At 42.2% G+C, this 21,760-nt stretch overlaps 1 protein-coding gene across 1 annotated transcript in view; it reads right to left on the bottom strand.

Annotated features, from left to right (window-relative positions):
• Nucleotides 1-21,760, bottom strand: part of LOC138788817 (inter-alpha-trypsin inhibitor heavy chain H3-like) — a 62,268-nt gene that overhangs the window by 29,921 nt on the left and 10,587 nt on the right. Inside the window, exons 7-12 of the mRNA XM_069967133.1 lie at nucleotides 20,111-20,221; nucleotides 19,042-19,167; nucleotides 18,557-18,673; nucleotides 15,392-15,560; nucleotides 9,897-10,022; nucleotides 6,538-6,719 (exon numbers count right to left, since the gene is read on the bottom strand). Coding sequence (XP_069823234.1) covers nucleotides 6,538-6,719; nucleotides 9,897-10,022; nucleotides 15,392-15,560; nucleotides 18,557-18,673; nucleotides 19,042-19,167; nucleotides 20,111-20,221 — 831 coding nt within the window. The remainder of the gene's footprint in view (nucleotides 1-6,537; nucleotides 6,720-9,896; nucleotides 10,023-15,391; nucleotides 15,561-18,556; nucleotides 18,674-19,041; nucleotides 19,168-20,110; nucleotides 20,222-21,760) is intronic.

A 21,760-nucleotide genomic window follows, 5' to 3' on the forward strand; every position in this document is an offset into this window, starting at 1 on the left:
CCACACAGCAAACGCAGACAGAGAACCCGGTCAGACTCTTCCTCCTCCTCGTCTTCGGAGGATATTGTTCCCCCTAGGCAGAAAATGCCTAGGAAAGGGAGTATACACGGGCTCACAGACAGCTCCATGTCAGACCCTGAGGAGAGGGCTGACGTTAATATGCAGAGTCCTCGTTTGAGGAAAAGTCCAGTGGCAAAGAGCACCTTTTTAGCCACTATGAATAAAGATACACCCTCTGTCCCATTGGTTTGAGCACCAGTTCTCACAGCTCCCTTTATGAAATGTTTGCGTCAACATCCAATGTTTCTCCTCCATATGAAGTAAATTGGGACTGTGACACAGTGACAAGGTCTGCGGCCTCGTCTGAGAGGGGTCGGCGTAGTGACCTGCAGATGAATAGATTGGGTTGTTGGGACAAACGCCCCCTAACAAGCTGTTCTCTCAGAGATGGGCTATTGCAAAGTCTTCTGATGTTAAAGAGTTTGCTCAACTAGCATTTCGAGCCACTCTTAATAAAGATGATTTGGTACTTAGAAACCATATTGGCATCCCTGACATACAGGCCCTAATTGCACCAGAGATTGACCCGGCCCTGTTATCAATCACGGGTAACCCTGTATTGCATGATACTACAAATAATACCATGCCAAATATTCAGTATAAGATTAGGGATGCTGTAGGCCCTCTTTTACTGATGCTCTGGAAAGCAGAACAAGAGGGCAGTAATCCTAGCGATGACCCTAAGGTCTTGTTTTCATCTAACATGGCACTGCTTAAGGCTGCCAGCAGAGCAACCCTCATGATAGTGCCATAAATGTCTGACCTAATATACGCAGAGCTCGTTGGCTAACAGACCTGGCCCCGAAAAGCCATGAATTTCCAAACCTAGAAACATCATATTTGTTCGGGCCAGACTTTATACAAGAAGTAAAGGGTAGATACAGAGCCCGTAAATCGTTCTCAGATCTTAAGAAACCTACACATCATTTTAAGAAACCCTTTCGCTCAGAGGGTCGGTCCTTCAGGCCCCAGGGGCAGACCTGAGAATATAACCAGGGTACACCTAGAAAGCCATATGCAAGAGGAACAAATCACACCCACAGAGGAGGGGTCCAGAGAACATCAACATCAAAGAGAATTTCCTCAGGTTAGTAAATTGAGTATAGTTCCGTCTCAGGGTTATTTAGACATCTGGCAGTCCATAACCACAGACCGCTGGGTCTTAAATATTGTAAAACACGGTCTACAGCTACCACTCGTCCGTTTTTCTTTTAAAAAAAGGAAGCCTCACTTTCAGTCCGATACAAGACTAGACCAGGTGTTAGAGGCTGCATTCCAGCCTATTTTTCCATTCGGGAAAAATATCAAAGGCAGGCCCCCACCAGATAGGCTGGATAAGCCATATCTTTCCGGTCATAAAAACAGATGGGTCAGTAAGACCGGTTTTAAATGTCAAGCCCCTCAACAAATTTCTGAAACAAAAGAGATTCAGAATGGAAAGCATATCGGACCTAAAGTTCTTGCTGGAAAGGGATATGTTCCTTATAAAAATAGATCTCAAAGATGCATTCCATGCCATATCCATAGTGCCCAAACACAGAAGACTGCTGCTGTTCTTCTGGAAAGGCCAGTTATACCACTGGAACGTAATGGTATTTGGCCTTTCTATCGCACATTATACCTTCAAAAGAGTGTTGAAAGGGGTGATCACCCATCTCAGGACGAAAGGTGTCATATGCATAGTCTATTTAGACGACATCCTTATATTACACCAGAGCAGGGAGCAGCTCCTAACTCAAAGATATATTATCCTCTCTCTCTCCTGGGGAAAACGTGCTTTACCATCAATGCTCAAAAATCGGTCCTAACACCAACCAAAACAGTAGTATTCCTAGGTTTTCACATAGACACAACACTGTTCCAAATCAGTGTCCCTGTCGACAAATGGACTGACATAAAGGGAATAGTAAGCACCAGCTTACACACAAAAAGAGTAAAGCCCCTATTCCATGGGCTACTGACAGGAGCAAATGAGTGCTATTAGCGCTCGCTTGTTCCTCGTTTCCCGCTCGCTGCTGCCGCTATTCCACGCGGCAGCAACGAGCGGGTGAGTCCAGGGAGGGCCGCGGGTAGCTCCGGGGGGGCTGCTCGGAGGATCGCTGATCGTCCGGGCAGCCAATAGGATAAAGCAGCGTCTGCTGCCGACGCTCCTATTCCACGGAGCGCCGGCAGCATATCGTTGCTGTATCAGTCGTTTGGTTTTCAACATGTTGAAAACCAGACGACTGCAACGATCAGCCGACATGAACGATATCGGCTGATTGTTGCTGTCAATTCCACAGGATGATTATTGGCCGATAATCGTTCCGTGGAATAGGGCCTTAACACTCAGGGAGACAGCCAGTCTCATAGGGAAAACTGTGGCACTACAACCGGGGTTCAAAACAGCACCCACTCTGTGCAGGCACACCCAGATTTGGTTGGGAAGTCTGCTCAGAGAGGGTCATACGTGGAACAGGATTTTCACCCTTCCGGCAGAAATCCGGACGGAACTGAGCCACATACTCTCCTTAAGCACTCCCCTACCCTGCCCCATAAGGTCTCCACCTCCAGATGTCACTATTACGACCGACGCTTCCTTACTAGGATGAGGAGTTTTTTCAATACACTCTGCCTTACGAGGTACTTGGTCAGAAGAAGAAAAATCCCTTCACATAAACGTCTTAGAACTTCGGACAGCAAGGCTTGCTTGCCAGAAGCTAGTGAGGAAACTTCCCCACCATCAGTCTGTCTTGATCCAGATGGACAGCAAGACAGCCATAGCGTACGTGATCAAGTTAGGAGGCACGAGGTCACGGAAACTATGCTTAGAAGCTCTGGAAATTTGGGCATGGGCGGTACGCAACAAGATAGACCTCAGGGCTCAGTATGTCCCGGGCTACACGAACGAAATAGCAGACGCTTTGTCCAGGCAGAAATTAACCCTGACTACGGCCTCTCTCACGGAGAAGACGTTCTCCTCGATAACTCAGTCATTGGGCAGGAGGGACATAGATTTACTTGCCTCCGAAACATCTGCAAAGGTCCCAAAATTTGTGGCCAGGGTATGGTCTCCAACAGCCTGGAGAATAGGCGCCCTATCCTTCCTGTGGTCACTTTGTTGTCCCAAACACTCCAGGAAATATTTCGCAGATAGTACTAGTCTATCCGGTTTGGACATCCAGACCATGGCACCCGAAACTCCACAACATGGTGGTAGAGAAAAAGATCCCGTTGGGAATGACGTCAGACTGTCTCCAGGGTCCGAAGGACCTATTGTCTCAATTAATGTGGATGGCAGCGCTAGTCAGCTCTTCACATTTCCGCAGCTCACACCACAGGCAAATAATCTCATAAATGGGTCGCTTAGACCGAGAACACGATTCAGATACAGATCTATAATCCAGGACTTTCAAACATGGGGATTAGACAAGATGGGAGGTACTGATGACCCACCTACCTTGTGGTCGGATTTGGAATACTTAACATTAAAATTCCAATCAGGGGTTGCATCAAACACACTCAAAACTATGGGTTCAGCCCTAGCCATTATAATACCTAATCTTATGGTTAATAAATTATACCTTCGTTTCCTGAAGGCCGCAGTAGCGTTTAGGCCTACTATTCCAAAGTATGACTCAACATCGGACATTGATCCCCTATTAAAGTTTCTAGCTACCCTATCGAACGGTGAGTTATTGGTAAGGATGACGGGTATCAAGCTGGCTTGTCTACTGGCCCTAGCATTGGCCGCCAGGTCTATGGAGCTCACATTAATTCATATTAGTGAACCTTGGCTTTCCTCTACTGCTAGGGGTTTCCATATAATCCTCAAAGGTCCTACTAAGTCCTCTGCTATACAGAATAGCCCCATAGAATTGGACCTATTTGAAGATCCAGAGGATCCGGCCTTATGTCTGGTCACTACATTAAACCTATATTTGAGCTTAACAGCTCCATTAAGGAATAACATCACCAACCTGTTTATCACGTCACGTACCCCAATAAGGAAAGCTACCTCCGATACGATTAGAGGTTAGATCCTTTATGCCATGCAAAGTGCTGGAGTCAATACAACAAAATTCAAAGCACACCCCTTAAGGGGAGCAGCCACTTCGAGAGCGGGCGCAAAGGGTGTCCCCTTGACAGTCATCCTTAAATCGGCTAGATGGAAGTCCAAAAAGACCTTTGTGAAACACTATTGGCACCCATTAGATCCAGAACGTATTAGATTTATGAGAGCGACCACCAGGTGTGTGCTGATCTACCCATCAGCTGGTGCTGGGTGGCTGCCTCCCGTAGAACAATACACAGTTTACAGGAATCTATGACCTGCAAACAGCATTTGTTCTAGGGAATAGGTCAGCCACCCAGCAACAGGTCCCACCCTCCCGAACCCATGTTATATATCCTGGTGGTCCTCTCCGCAGATTATGTACTGATTTTCGCCTCATATTTATAGGATTCAGCAGGAACCAGAAGCAGTCTGCACCACAGGGGCAAACTTAGAACAAGAAATAATGAGCAAAGAGCCAGGAGAGCTTAAAGGGGAACTCTGGATAAGAAAAACTTGTTTTCTATTAAAAGTACATTAAAAGTTATATAGATGTGTCTATACAATGTATTACTGTATCTGTACGGTTCTGCCACACTGGTAGCTGATAGACATCCAGGAAGTGAAGAAAAATGGCCTCTGTACAAATCCACATTGTCTCCTGCTCCTTCTGCTCTCCCACCTTAGGAGACAAATATTCTATGCCTCTCACATTGTGTGTGTTTGCTGAGCACAGGCTGAGCAAAAGTATACAGAGAAATTAGGGTTATGTTCACACATGTTGGAGTGTCATTGCAGTACTGCAGTGTATGCACAAAAATGATGCAGTAACACAATTAGAAAATTCTAAACAACAGAGAGGATAAGAGCCGCCACTGCCAATCCCACCTGCACAAAAAACAAGGCATAAACAGTATATCCCATGTAAGATAATATCGAATAAAGTCCTTTTTGTGGGAATCAACTTCAAAGATAAAAGATGCTTGATCATAATTTGTGTGTGGAAAGGAAAAGAAAAAAAATATTTTAAAAGTTCTTTGCTTTATTCCAATATCAGCGTTACAGGTAGAGAATACAACGTGCTGTGTGGGTGGGACCACAATGAAATGATAAAGTACTGCAAATAATTCAGTAACACAATGAAACTGCAATGTGTGAACACAGCCTAGATGTTCTGCAACAGCTTTGGGCGGTGAATAGGCAGGGTGGGGGACTGTGATGGAACAGCTGAAGGAAAGCAATGCATTCTGGAACCTGTAGTACTGAGTACATCTGCTCAACCAGGAAGTGCAGAAACACAAAACAGAACAAACCCCCCCAAAACCAATGGATTTTTGGTAGTTTTAAAACTGGGATAGATAGGTAAGTATTGTTATATGCTTCTGCAGAAGTTAAATTTTTTTTACCTCTACCCGGAGGTCCCCTTTAACACCGATCTCAAAGTTAAGAGAGGAATCTTATCTCCAGACAGGGGAAACTTGTTGGACCACTGAGTCCAAGAGACGTTAACATTGTCTAATTCTGCAGAGTTTGAGATAATACTGTACAATAGATTTATGATGTATACGGTACACAGTGATACTGTTTAATAAATTTAGGCAGCATACAGTACAGTTAGACTACTGAAGAAGCCTAGTGCATTCAGAGTCTCAACAGAATAATTAGAATAAATATTTTTCTTGACTACACCAGAGTGTGTATTTCATATAGGTATATATAATGTGTGTATATATATATATATATATATATATATATATATATATATATATACATCCATCCATCCATTTATAAATAGATGGATACATATTGTTCTAGCATATTAGGTGAGGTCACCATGCCTTCCGAGAAAAATTCTGAGGCGCACCCGCGCGAGTGTGCGCTTACACTCCGATGTAGTACGGGAGGCGCCGCCGGCACCCCATCAGCTGTTACTGGGTGGCTGACCTTTTCCCTAGAACAAATGCCGTTTGCAGGTCATAGATTAATGCAAACTGTGTAGTCTGGTTCCCAAGGGGTTTAACTTAACCGCCTGTGGCCCAGAGTGTGGGCCAGGGGGTGACAGTCTGGTCTACAGGGGGTTAAATGAACCAGTCTGTCCCTTTTTTTTTTTTAATATATTTTCCTGCTGGACAACCCCTTTCAGTGTCTATGGTAGTATAACTGTCAGTGTGTATGGTAGTATACCTTTCAGTGTCTATGGTAGTATACCTTTCAGTGTCTATGGTAGTATACCTTTCAGTGTCTATGGTAGTATACCTTTCAGTGTCTATGGTAGTATACCTTTCAGTGTCTATGGTAGTATACTTATATTTTACAGAGAAACAAACAGTGTTTTTTGCTTGACGTGAAATCTTTTTTTTTTGTTCAATTAAATGATATTTATATATAGTAAGAATGAATAGATTGACATGTATTGCTGGAAGATAACCATTATGAAACATTACCTGCATCTGCAAGTCTGCATCCGAGTCCGCATATATACGACGGGCGATTCCTGAATTTTCCAATGCTAACTTTTCCAGGAAAGGATAATCAACATCATAGCCAAAAGCAAGGCTGTACAAGGTGTATCTCCCTTGAATGGCTTTCTTTACATTCTCCTGGATATTTGAAGGTTCTGACTCTCCTAAGATTAAATAAAATATATTTACACGTTGCATCTAATATTCTTATTTTAATTAAATACAAAGTGGGTTATAGTGAAAAACAAAAGTGAAAAGGCGTCCCCCTTTTTCTTTTCAAAAAGACGTCTGTTATTGCTGCAATGTAATTGACTTAAATGAAATGCATTGAAGTCTATGGAATGACGGCCGCCCAATGCCCACAGTGTATTAAATGATGGACACTGTCTGCACGGACATCAAAATAACAATCATTTGCGGACGTGTTTTGCAAACAACGAACTTTATTTTTTTAGTTGTTCACACAATTATTCTTTTTTTCACCGTCCTTTCACCATCTATACTATTAACCCCTTCACGTCAGCCATATGGCTATATACGTTTCTGTTGCACATACCCGCGTATATACCAACGTATATACATTCCTGACAGTAAAGGGGTTTTAATGTGTGCAGGACAGACCCAGGCATGACAGGCAGACGCAGTTCCGCAGCTGCCTGTCATTGACCCCCTTAAATGTTGCCATGCACAGCTATCACGCCATTTAAATTTAAGGTAGTCAGTGACAGGACCCTATGCTGCAGGGTCCCGATCACTTGTACCGGCAGGTGGGGGTAGGCGACTTACCTCCGTCCTGTTGAATTGGCGATCTGTAGATAAAGTCTGCCCTCAGGCACAGGTTGTACAGGTTGCCGATAATACTGATGAATGCTATTTTATGGCATAGCACTCATCAGTATATGCAATCAGACCATTGCAAATATAAGTCCCGACTTGTATATGCAATACAAAATGTGTTAAAAAAAAAAGTTTTAAAACATATTTTTAAAAAACACTAATAAAAATGCCCCAATAAACATTTATTACCCCCTTTTCCATTATAAAAATAAAAATATAAAAAAAATATAAAAAGTAATAAACATATTACATATCACAGCGTGTGGATTGTCCGATCTATCAAAATGTCACAACTTTGTTCATGTGCGATGAACAGCGTCAATGAAAAGAAAGAAAAAACACCATTGCTGATTTTTTTTTTAAATATATTCAGAAAAAAATTAATAAAAAACATCAATATAATACTAATAAAAACTAGAGATTATGGCATAAAAAATGATACCCCAACCAGGCCTGTAGGTGAAAAAAATAAAAGCACTATGACTCTTAAAAGACGAGGAGGAACATTGCTTCAATTTGACCTGGACATCCAGGCATCAATCACCTTCAGTCATGAAGAGGTTAAATTAAATGGACTTTTCAATTAAAGCGTAACTATCATTTTAAAAAAAACTTCATAGTGACATGTCAGAAGATTGCATCAGTTGGGACAGAGCTTGCGCTGAGCCGTCTGCCACTTTGTTCTAGCGATCGTTGGGCGTCTCAGCACCCGGACCCCGACCAATGTAAACTTCTGCCATGTCGCTATGACAAGTAAGGAGTTTTTAAAAATTATAGTTACACTTTAAAGAAACAGACACAAAAAAACATTGTGGGAACATAGCCGTCCAGATGACACCAACACTGTCACGCAATAATTGTAAATATGTTGGGCGTATATATTTATGGCAATGAGGTCCTTTATATGTTTTGGGTTTTTTTGCTATTTCCTGGGATAGACACAGTTCATCAGCCTATTTCAAAGATCCTGTTTCAGTCGCTACTTTAGCCTTATAGTGCGTTTACACAGACAGATTTATCTGACAGATTTTTGAAGCCAAAACCAGGAACAGTCTATAAACAAAGAACAGATCATAAAGGAAACACTGAGAATCCTGCTCTTTTCTAATCCATTCCTGGCTTTGGCTTCAAAAATCTGTCAGATAAATCTCTCTGTGTAAACGCACCAAAGGATAGACCTGGGTCACATACATGGTAATCGTAGCTTTAGGTAGCGTTTAGGAGGTTTTACTTAAGATTGCCTTCAGTCCAGGCTGATAGAACAATTCTACTTTAAGCACCTGTTCCTAATCCAGACAGAAAAAAAATGGCAAGACAAGAGAAGTTAAGATGAACCTGGACTCTCTTGCAAAATTTCTGCCAAAGTAAATGCAGAATGGTTTTTAAACACAAAATTTGCATTTGCTCCTGGGTACCATATATTAACCTAACCATGAGTAAAATCTCCTTCAGTTAACTACAGTGCAATTTTCTAACATCACTAAGCTGCATAAATCACTGCTAGGTGTCTCACTCCTGCACTTTGCATGACTGAGGCAACTGTCTCGGCAATGGTTGTTGTTGTGCTGGCAGGGGACCACTTGGCTATATGATATAACACTACTACTTTCAGCTAGGTTGCAGCATAATACTCTGTCTCCTCTTGGGTGCCATAATTATATGCCTCAGTGTCACTTAAAGTGTCACCGTCACCATAGAAAACTTTTTACACATCATAGAGACATGTCACAAGTTTGGATCAGTCCAGGTCTGAGAGGAAAATGTCTCTTCAGGACTCCTTTCTCTCCCATCTAAACTCATCATTCATTCTAATTCTAACTGATGAAGTTTATCTTCATCTGCTCACTGATGGATCAGGTGACATGCTGCCCATAGGAATTAATAGAGAGGGGAGAAAGAAGACATTAGTTGTACTGTCCCCATCATGTCTGGACAGCCAAACAAAAGCATGTGCAGTCCAGGTATGATGGGAATTGTTGTTTTGCAGTATCTGTAGGGCCAAAGGCCCCCATCTATGGATTAAACGAATGTTATCCACAAACATATTGTGGACACAGATGCAAAGGAATCCATGATGGAGCTAGGGTACAGCCTGTTTCTTCCCCATTCTGCAGATTGGACATTTTAATACTCATGTAGCTGTAAATTGGACCTCTTAGAATCAATATGACTGGTGTTTTTTATACACTTCAGTCATTGGCTCTATAGATACAATCTATAGCTAGTAGATGCAATGTAGGAATTACTCTTTGACGTTGTGGTTCATAAGCAAATTATCTAAGGAGCTTTCTAGACTGAAAGATTTCTCGGTGTTGCTATTGTCCATGGATTATGTCTAGAAAATACAGCTTATTGCCTTTAAGCAAGGACGTGGGCATGGGCAAGGACAGCGCTGTTGGAGCAAACTGTTTGAATTGTATGGATCAAGCAGGTACACTGGTTATTAACTAAACGATAATATTTTTTAGAAGACAAAACATAATAAGCTACATTGTTGTACCTACCCACATTGGCTTCACCGTCTGTCAGGAGGATGACTATGGAAACACTTCTTACGGGAACAGTTTTATTCTCATGTGCTTTATTAAGTAACTCAACGGCCTTCAGCACAGGGTCATTGATGTTTGTCACTATGATATAACAATATATTTTACGATATTTATATGTTCAATATATGCAGTCACTGTTCATAATGGAACACACAGCAAGAAAATATACTTCAAATAATTTTGAAGGAAGAAAGGATTTCTATGTTCACGTAATCCAAACAGAATAGTTAGTTACGGATATGGTACTGGACTGAGGTTTCTTCTATGGATCCAACCTCTATCCATCACATGGTCTCCACTGATTGGCTGAGCAGGCATTTCCTGTGTGTCTAGGCAGGAAGTGCAAACAACATTGGTCAGCCCCTGAAAAGCACATGACATAACCACCAGAGAGTGGTGGTCAATGATTCCTACTCCGAATGGTCCCCGGTAATAAGTGGTGTACCCCAAGGGTCAGTACTGGGCCCTCTTCTGTTTAACTTGTTTATTAATGATATTGAGAATGGAATTAACAGCAATGTTTCTATCTTTGCAGATGACACCAAGCTTTGTAGTACAGTACAGTCTATGGAGGATGTGCAGATGTTACAGGATGACTTAGACACACTGAGTGTTTGGGCGTCCACTTGGCAAATGAGGTTCAATGTGGATAAATGTAAAGTAATGCACCTGGGTACTAATAACCCGCATGCATCATATGTCCTGGGGGGAGTTACTCTGGGAGAGTCACTGATAGAGAAGGATCTGGGTATACTTGTAGATAATAGACTACAGAACAGCACACAATGTCAGTCAGCTGCTTCTAAAGCCAGCAGGATATTGTCATGCATTAAAACAGGCATGGACTCTCGGGACAGGGATATAATATTACCGCTTTATAAAGCTTTGGTGCGGCCCCATCTGGAGTATGCCGTCCAGTTTTGGAACCCGATTCATAAAAAGGATGTTCTAGAGCTGGAGAGGGTACAAAGACGGGCAACTAAACTAATAAGGGGAATGGAGCATCTTAGTTATGAGGAGAGATTAAAAGAATTACATTTGTTTAGTCTGGAGAAGAGACGTTTAAGGGGAGATATGATTAACTTATTTAAATATATAAATGGCCCCTACAAGAGATATGGGGAAAAGATGTTCCAGGTAAAACCCCCTCAAAGGACAAGAGGGCACTGCCTCCGCCTGGAGAAAAAAAGGTTCAATCTCCGGAGGCGACAAGCCTTCTTTACCATGAGAACTGTGAATCTGTGGAACAGTCTACCACAGGATCTGGTCACAGCAAAAACAGTAGAGGGCTTCAAAACAGGGCTAGACAAGTTCTTAGACCAAAATAATATAGATGCATATGTATAGAACCTATCATCCTCCCCCTTCCCTGTATCTATCCCCTCCTTGGTTGAACTTGATGGACATGTGTCTTTTTTCAACCGTATTAACTATGTAACTATGTAACTATGTAACTGTACAGGTGGACTCTGCCAGGGCTGCGAGGCAAATGCGAACACAAAGTTTACTACAACACATTGCGAACACTAAAGAATATGCATATCATATATTGAATATAGGAATAATTTTAAATTGCATTACTGCTTTATTTACTGTGCATATGCAATTTAGGTTCTTAATGCACGTTTTGATCAAATTTAGAAAACACGATTGCAGCAAGACCGTTAAAGTGAAAGTATCAGCAGATTAGGTGAACGTAATGTACGGGGCACTGAGGATGAAGGTAAGTTTCTAACCTTAATCCTCAGCGCCATTTCCGTGTATTTTGTAGTCATATGATGAGGCTAATATGGCAATTTTGAGCACTAGGTCAACAAACCCCAGAGCACTGATCCAGTGGTAGGCCCGCTATACTGATATTCACTAGGAGAGGCGGGCCGGCTCTGGGGAGAAAAGGTCTTGGTAATTAACACCAAAAGTGACTATGAACTTAATGGGTTAATGGCGAAGCCAAGTCAACTTTTGATGTTAGAGCCCTATTACACAGAGCTATAATTATCGCTCTGTGTTATAAAGACAACAATCAGCTGATGACAATGATCGTGTCTTTGGGTCCTGACTAGTGATGAGCGAGCATGCTCGTCCGAGCTTGGTACTCGTTCGAGCATTAGGGTACTCGACAGTACTCGTTACTCAGATGAGCATCTTGCAAAGATTCGAGTTCGATAAAACAGCTAAACAATTGTTATTTAGCTGTTTTAATAAAGTTTCAGCTCCCTGGGAAAGCAGGGAATCAGTAATACAGGGATCGGCATTACCGGGGTTAGCGATCCTCTGCAATAATGCCGATCTTAGTATTGGTTAATATATTTAATTAAAGGAGAAGTCCGGCGAGAATTTAAATTAAAGTATTGTATTGCCCCCCACAAGTTATACAATTTACCAATATACACTTATTATGGGAAATGCACATAAAGGGCTTTTTTCCCTGCACTTACTACTGCATCAAGGCTTCACTTCCTGGATAAAATGGTGATGTCACTTCCTGGATAACATGGTGATGTCACGACTCGACTCCCAGAGCTGTGTGGGCTGTGACTGCTGGAGAGGATGATGGCAGAGGGATGCTCAGTGTCCCTCCAGTGCCCTGTGTCCCTCAGTGTCCCGCTGCCATCATCCTCTCCAGCAGCCACAGCCCGCACAGCTCTGGGAGTCGGGTCGTGACATCACCATTTTATCCAGGAAGTAAAGCCTTGATGCAGTAGTAAGTGCAGGGAAAAAAGCCCTTTATGTGCATTTCCCATAATAAGTGTATATTGGTAATTTTTTTAACTTTTGGGGCCAATACAATTCTATAATAAAACTTTTTGCCTGAGTTCTCCTTTAATAAAACACATTTTCGTTCTAAAGTCACTTTCGTTGTTCAATAATTTAATTAAAACGAATCCATACTTGTGCAATTAAATATACTGTTAAAAAATATATATTTATATAAATAAATGTATATTTATATATATATTTATTAATTTACAGTATATTTAATTGCAAAAGTATAGATTCGTTTTAATTAAATTATTGAACAATAAAAATAACTTTATTAGAACGAAAATGTGTTTTATTAATTAAATATTAACTATTACAGGAAGCTCTATTAAAGCCGTTAATTCATATTCCCGGTAATAGAGCTCATTATAATAATTAATTAAAACATCAAATGTTTCTTCTAATTATGCTATCACAATAGCATTATTAGAAGAAACATTTTGGCTGAGCGCACATATAAAGACTTCATTGACTTCATTGTGCCGCGCGGACCAGCGAAGAGAGAAGATGGAAGATAGAAGATTGAGACATCAGAGGGTGAGTATAAAGCTCTCCCCCCCCTCCCCTGCACCCATCCCTGCAAGGAAAGGGGGTCACTTAACCCCTTCCTTGCAAGTATGGGTACAGTCTGACATCAGTCTGGCCCCCAAGGGGTTAAGGGGGATGCAATGCATCCTCCCTTAACCCCTTGGGGGCCAGACTGTAAGCAGCGATCTGTAAAGATGCTGCATACTGTAAGGTGCACAACACCGCTCACAATGATGGGTGCTGGGCTCCTATTTATATGTTTTTTGTGTGTTTCTCCCTTTTTGTTTTTCAGATATCGGTATCCTGTGGATTACGTCAGATTCGATGGACTACGTCGATGACCAGCGGTTGTTTGGATTTTTTATTTTTTTTTATAAAATGGTCAATGAGAGGTGTAGGGGTGTTTTTATTTGAATAAAAAAAAATTTCACTTGTGCACTTGTGTCTTGTCTTTATATCTTTACTTTATAGACTTAGTAGTGGAAGCCGTCTAATAGACGGAATCCATTACTAAGTTGGGGCCTAGTGTTAGCCGGTATAAAATGGCTAACACTAACCCCCCAGTATTACCCCAGTACCCAATGCCACCAGGGGTACTGGGAAGAGCCGGGTGCCAGTGGTCGCGGAGCGTCAAAATTGGCGCTCCTGGACTGGGCGGCAGCAGGCTGGTAATATTTAGGCTGGGGAGGGCCTAAACCAATGGTCTTCCCACCCTGGTGTTACCAGGCTGCTGTTGCTTGGATTTTAACCCGGCTGGTTATGAAAATAGGGGGGGACCCTATGCATTTTTTTTTTTAAATAAATAATTTTAAAAAACCATTCACAGTTTTTCAAAATTGTGACTTGGTTTAAGAGCATTGCTTTGGTTTAAGAGCTCCCTGTACTGGGTGAGAGGGGGAGTGGGGGAGGGGCATGGTCTGCATAGCGGGGTCTACAGCACTGTACTCTGACCCAGGAAGTCTCCATCACCTTCCAAATCATATCAGATCCACTTCAGTCTGGGGCTTACATCAGGGGACAGGAGGGTGGAGGTAATCTCTCCATAGCTGTAACCCCTCTGTTCCCAGACAGAGAGTGCTGCATGTATGTGCCCACATATGTCTGTCTCATTCCTTCATGCTTCCTGCAGTCTCTTCATGCTCCCTGCATTATGGGGATCTGCAGTTCCATCCTCTATCTACTGTACAAACTGCTGCTGTTTTTCAGGTTTATGCACTTACTATACATTATATTCCTCATGCTGATTGCTATACTGTACAGTAACTTATAATATCACATATTCAGCTGTTTATAAATGTTGGTTTCATCTGTTTTAGATGTTATTCAGAATATAAAATCATTATTTTTGGGGTGTGGAACCAATTGTCTGCATCTCTATGGTTTCTTATGGGGAAATTTGCTTTGGTTTAAGAGTGGATTTGGATTACAAGCGCGGTCCTGGAACGAATTCTACTTTACACCAGTTTGATAGATCGCCCATATATTTTAAATACCACTTGGAGGCTAAGGGCCGTATTACACGGCTTGATCAATAATGTAAATGAGCACCAATCTGCCAGATCGGAGCTCATTTACTGTGCCTATTACACTGCTCGACTATATATATACAATATATATATATATATATATTGTATATATATATAGTATATAGTATATATATATATATATATATATATATATATATATTGTATATATATAGTCAAGCAGTGTAATAGGCACAGTAAATGAGCTCCGATCTGGCAGATTGGTGCTCATTTACATTATTGATCAAGCCGTGTAATATGGCCCTTAGCCTCCAAGTGGTATTTAAAATATATGGGCGATCTATCAAACTGGTGTAAAGTAGAATTGTCTTAGTTGCCCCTAGCAACCAATCAGATTCCACCTTTCATTTTTCAAAGAATCTGTAAGGAATGAAAAGTGGAATCTGATTGGTTGCTAGGGGCAACTAAGACAATTCTACTTTACACCAGTTTGATAAATCTCCCCCTATCTGTGTAAAACCCATGTTCATTTACAAGCGTAGAGTGAAAAGAAACCAGAACATGTAATCTGCTCAGAGGTCAGTTTGCTGGAGATTGTCCGGCAAACCTGACATGACATCTGCTCTTATACAAATGTTTAGTCATGTTACAAATTACAAAAGTACATTTACTTACAGCCATTCGGTGTAATTGTGCTCACAAATTTTTTAGCTTCTTCCAGATTTTTAGGAGTTGCTTTGACCAAAGAATCTTTCCACAGAATAATTTCATCATCAAACAGTATGAAATTAAAGTGATCGTGCTCAGAGGTGTCATTCAGGATTCGGAGGAGGGCTTCCCTTGTCTATGAACACAGATATTAATTAAAGGGGTTGACGATTTTATAGTAAAATAGTTCAGTGTACAGTATTAGTATCTGTACTCACTGTATATACTGACAGCAGCTTCCTGTGTACCTCATTGAGCCAAAATGAGACTTCCCTCCTCCAGGCTGTGGGGCCGTGCTCTGTTTTTTCTGTCCATAAGATGGCCGACATGGAGGAGCATGTGACCATGCCCCACTCCCTGTGTGCTCCATAGACATATATACGCTCAGTGGTGGACACTGGGGGGCGGGGCATGGTCACATGCTTCTCCATGTCGGCCATCTTATGGACAAAAACACCACAGAGCAGCCGAGCCTAGAGGAGGGGAGTCTTATTTTAGTTCTATGAGGTACACAGGGAGCTGCTGTCAGTATATACAGTGAGTACACTTACTAATACTGTACATTGAACTATATATAACTGCTGAGAACAGGACGGTCTCAGCTTATGAGCCCAGATTTATGATTACTTTGCTATTTGTTTGGTAAACTTTCTGTAAAACAGTATTTCCAAGTGAACAAATCATTCATGTTTAGATTTAGTACCCTTATGTTTTCCAAAAGTAAAATTTTGCAAGGACTTGAGTATTTAGACCCTTTGCTATGACACCTGATATTTCCTCTTGATCCTTTCGAGATCATCTTCTGTGCCATGATTGGAGTCACCTGTTGTAAATTTAGCCAACTGGATATAATTTGGAGAGACACAGTCCTGTCTATATAAGGTCTCAACAGCTGACAATGCACATGAGAGCAAACACCAAGCCATGAGGAGGAAAGAACGGCCTGTAGAGCTCAGAGACAGGAATGTGTGGAGGCACAGATCTAGAGAATTGGACAAAAATATTTCTGCTGTGCTGTAGGTTTCTAAGAGCTCAATGACCTTTAAAATTCTTAAATGAAAGATGTTTGGAACAATCATGGCTCTTTTTAGAGCTGCCAGCTTACCAAACTAAGTAATCAGGGGAGATGGACCTTGTTAAGAGAGGTGTCTAAGAACCCAATGGTTACTATGGCTGAGGTTTAAACTGCAGATGGGAGAAACTTCCGGAAGGTTGACCATCATTGGAATACTCCACCAATCTGGGCTTCATGGCAGAGAGGCCAGAAAAAAAGCCTATCCTCAGTAAAAGATGCATGAAAGGAGTTTGAAAAAGAAGCACATAAACGACTTTCACAGTGTACAAATAAGGTTCTCTGGTCTGATAAAGCCAAGATTGGTCCTTTTGCCTCTTTGTTTAAGTACATTACTGTACTTAAAGAGTAGTAGATGCTTGGAACAAACTTCCAGCAGATGTGGTTGGTAAATCTACAGTAAGGCTACGTTCACACGTAGCAAAACTAGCGGAATTGTCCGCCGCGGAAAGCCGTTAGCCTCCCTCTCATAATGGGAGTCTATGGGAGGCGCGCACTGCTGTTCTCACAGCGTCTCTCCGCGCTGAAGAATGAACATGTTCATTCTTCAGCGCAGGGAGAGCAGCAGCACGCGCCTCCCATAGACTCCCATTATGAGAGGGAGGCGCTAGTTTTGCTACGTGTGATCCTGTCAGGGATAAACATATCTATCCTAAGATAATAAGAAAAGAAATACCAAAAGGGCAGACTAGAAGGACCATGTAGTCTTTTTCTGCTGACAATCATCTATGTTTCTAAAAGTACAGAGCTGTACCTGGTAAACAACAAGACACTGTGCTAGCTGTACAGCCATGGTACCTTCAAGCAGATTGAGGCAGAGTTGGTACCGCAACAATCTAATATATTGATGGTAAAGTCCGAGATAGCCTTTAGGCTATTTTCTCACTTTGTATTAATATGGGTGGAATGCAGCCATCTTGTTAAATAGACATCCGCTAATAATGATCATGATTATTATTAGTGGCAGTCTATGTTACAAGATGGCTGCCTTCCCCAATATTTTCCAGAACCATAGCCATGATGTCATACCACAGAACTGTTGGCAGAGTTTTCTTCAGCCTGGGCCGCAATCAGCTGGGGTGGGGGGCATGCTCTTACTGCTGTTACTGAACCCCTGAGAGTCTCCTCCATGGTGCTCAGCTTTCAGGGGCTCTGATCTGAGCTGGGCTATTTGGCAGTAGTACACACACACACACACACACACACACACACACAACTTTCTATCTTGCTTCTTTAGCCAGCTACAGCACAGCTACAGCACAGTACAAAACATGATATGCTCTTCTCTACTATGCCATAGTGCTAGTTAAAGGGCCCTGAACAGGCTGCACTGTGCTGGGGGATGATACACAGTACACACCTATAGATGGCAGATAGGGGAGAAGGGGTCTTGCTGTCTTTCTTGCTAGAGATGGAATTCCTCTAACAACAGACAGTGGACCGCAGATTGCGGAGAAAGGAGACACCTAGTGGCCAAGACTTTAGAGGTAATTTTTTGGGTTAAAGGGGTTATCCAGTGTGGGGGCACTTTTTGGGGGGGACCAGGGGGAGGTGGCTAAAATAAAAGACGTCCACTGACCTCCCCGGTTCCAGCGGCGGGTCACTCATCGCGGCGCTCTGGTCCCCGGTTCCCGGCCGCTTCCTGGTGTCTGACGCCGCCCGAGACGCTACGTCTCAGGGCCGCTCAGCCACTCAGTGAAGGAGACGGGATCCATTTGAAGTCCGCTCGGATCCTACTTTACTGAGTGGCTGACCGGCCCTGAGACGTAGCGTCTCGGGGCGGTGTCAGACACCAGGAAGCGGCCGGGGACCGGAGCGCCGCGATGAGTGGCCCGCCGCTGGAACCAGGGAGGTGAGTGGACGTCTTTTATTTCAGCCACCTCCTCCCCGGTCCCCCCCAGAAGATGCCCCCATGCTGGAGCACCCCTTTAAGGAAGGAGTCATTCATGGCAAAAAAAAGGCAAAAAATAAATAAATATATATATAATAATAATAATAAGAAGAAGAAGATCGCAATGCAGTAAAAATAAATAAATAAATAAATGTATAGGATATCTTACCTGCTCAATTTTTTTCCCAGTCATTGATCCACTTCTGTCTATGACATAAACTACATTTTTTGGTACACCAGACAATTTAGGGGGTGCAAAAAAGTGAACAAAATATCCATTGACAACCTGAAAAGAGAATATAGCAATATGTTGTGTGGCTGTAAATAACCCTTTTTCTAACCTGTATTGGGGACTAAAGGTTTATTTGTTAAACTGTTTTGATAATATATACATGTACATTTATATGCATATTATATTAAATTTATATTAGTACAGACGAGTGAAGCCTTGGTCACATGACTTGCCTACATGGTTCGACCAAAGACTGTCAGGTTACAGGGGAACATCAGGTTTACTATACCCCCCTGTAACATATCTGATAGATTCCTACTCCTTGCTGGCCTGCCATAACATTCCCTTAGTGTAACACACATGGGCAGCATGAGCTCAGAAACACTCCATTTGCCTGGACAGATTTAAACACTGCTTCTCACCTGTATGTTTCCAGGGGATTCTCTTTTAACATCATAGGTGACAGTAAAATCTCCATCCAGTAAAGTGGTTTCACAGTTGGCACAAGAACGCTGCTGATCTATTGTGGGTTTAAAGGAGACGTGGCCCTGAGGACAACAAAGACAGAAAACCATAATTAATTATTTGGGTCCTAAGTACCACTCTATACCAACACATATGAGCAATTCTTTTACAATTTTATAGTTTATGTAAATTGTAAACAATCTAAATCCCACCTGCCTGTGGTGGATCAACATATAATTACAGGACACCATACTTTCAAAGCCTCTAGCTAAATTTTAGGGGCATTCCGCTGAAACATAACTATTCATATGTTGCTGCCCATGGGGAGACTAATAATTCATTCCATACTTGTTATTATCTATTGAGTCTCCTTCCCCCAGTTCTGAGCTGCTGCTTCCTGCTGAAGACACAAAAATGTGTGTGAGCTTCTCTCTCTGTCTCTCCCTCCTCCCCCTCCCTTCTTAGACAGCTGATGTAAACAAGTTCCTGACATGCTTTATCTGTAAATTTGTAGCTTCTTTGTAAAGCTGGGAGGGTTAAGGTTGCTAATGAACTCACTGTGATTTAATTCTGCTGGCATTACAAAGTTATTACAGTGTTGCAGATAAGGCCTGCCAGGGACTTGTTTACATCAGCTGTATCAGAAGAGGGGGGGGGGGAGGGGGAGACAAAGAGAAAAGCTCACACAGATAGATATTTGTGTCTTCAACTGAAAGCAGCAGCTCAGAACTGGGAGGAGACTGAATATATAATAACAAGTATGGAAGGAATTGTTAATCTCACCATGGGCATCAAGATAGGAAAAGTTGTGTTAGAACGGAATACCTTTCTAAAGGATACAACTTGTATTAGCACATGACGACGAGTTTCTAGGTTGGAACGACCTCTTCATCAGGTAAGTGCTTTCCAAATTGCCATATATATTTATGTTTTATATTATATATAAAACTTCTTCGCAAATTGTTGAGATAATTTGTATCTATCAAGAAATGGATTTCACTTTTGCTAAAACACATAGCACATTACCTTATCTCCAGAGAAGGATTTGTCTATGGCGGTTAGCAGGTCATTTGTTAGGAAAGATGACTCAGCATCTAGAAAGCTGATTCCTTGAGGTTCGTGTATGTTAACTTCAATCTGAAACACAGAATGTCCAAAATGTGAATCTATTTTGGTCTTTTCCTGACATTTCCTTTTACTTGAATTACCATAAAATAGATGGTTGTGAAGGAGAGGTTGTCATTGGCTGCACAGTACCCTGCAGTGACCGATACAGGAGAGATGTGGTATTACATGTGGCCATTAGCATAAATGACTGTCCATACAGCGCACTGAATCGGTGCTCCAGTGAATATACACCAATAGAGATGAGTGAATATGATTTGATCGAGATGGCATTCGATCAAATATTGCGGTATTCGAAAGATTTGAATTCAATCGAGTAGTGTGGCGAATACGCGGGAAACATTCGAAAGCGGAAACATTCGAATTCGGGACCCTGGGAGTACGCACGCAGTGCAAAAACGGCGTCTACCCTCATTGGATGGCTGAACCACATGACCTTGAATCTCAAAAACTTGGCTCCTGCCTCTCGACCGCAGATGCACTTTCAACCTAGCCAGGGAGAGTTCTTGGAGCAGGGAGAGAAAGGTTTTAGTAGCGTTTTGGTTAGGCAGGCTTACTACAGAACCCAAAAGTCCTTTTCAGGGCTAAGATCCAGCGAAAAAGTCATCTCTGTATCCAAAGCTCTTCTCAGTGCTAGGAAATAGATGATAACAGCAACAGCAGCAGCAGGTGTATTCATTCCAGTACCCTGTGTGGACAAGTGACTTATAGTGTCCCTGGTTTAGCCCACTAAGGGCACATTATACATACTGTTCCAGTAGCCCACTAAGGGCATCTGATATATACTGTTTTAGTAGCCCACTAAGGGCATCTCATATATACTGTTCGAGTAGCCCACTAAGGGTACCTGATATATACTGTTGCAGTAGCCAAGTAAAAGGCACATGATACATATAGTTCCAGTAGCCCAGAAAAAGGCACGTCATACATACTGTTCCAGTAGCCCAGTAAAAGGCACGTTATACATATTGCTCTAGTAGCCCACTAAGGGAACCTGATATATACTGTTCCAGTAGCCCACTAGGGGCACCTGATATATACTGTTCCAGTAGCCCACTAAGGGCACCTGATATATACTATTCCAGTAACATTTGTTCAGCGTATAATATGACGCTCTACGGATGCACATTGGAATCATGTATGTAACGCTGTGCAAGAAATGCGAACGAAATGTGTGAACATTGCCGTAAACGTTCGTAAAGCGTTCGCAAATATTTCTCCTTCGCAACTGTAAACAGTGGCATTATACTGCGATTTTGGGGTGTTGGATGCACCCAGGCATGCTCCCCCTAATGTCCCAGTGTCATTCCAGAGGATTTGGCATTGTGTAGGGAGGTTTCATGGGGGACTTGGTGACCTCCAAGTGGTCAAATTTGGATTTTCAAGTGCCGCTAATTTTTCCCCCATAAACTATAATGGGATCAAATATTCGTTCGAATAGTCGAATCTCGGTGCCTATTCGATTCGAAAGTCGAATATTTCACTACTCGCTCATCTCTATACACCAATTACTACTACCTCTCTGCTCGGACTCACAGAGGGAGGTCTTGA

The sequence above is a fragment of the Dendropsophus ebraccatus genome, chromosome 4 (genome assembly GCF_027789765.1).
Source record: "Dendropsophus ebraccatus isolate aDenEbr1 chromosome 4, aDenEbr1.pat, whole genome shotgun sequence".
Lineage (NCBI taxonomy): Eukaryota > Metazoa > Chordata > Amphibia > Anura > Hylidae > Dendropsophus > Dendropsophus ebraccatus.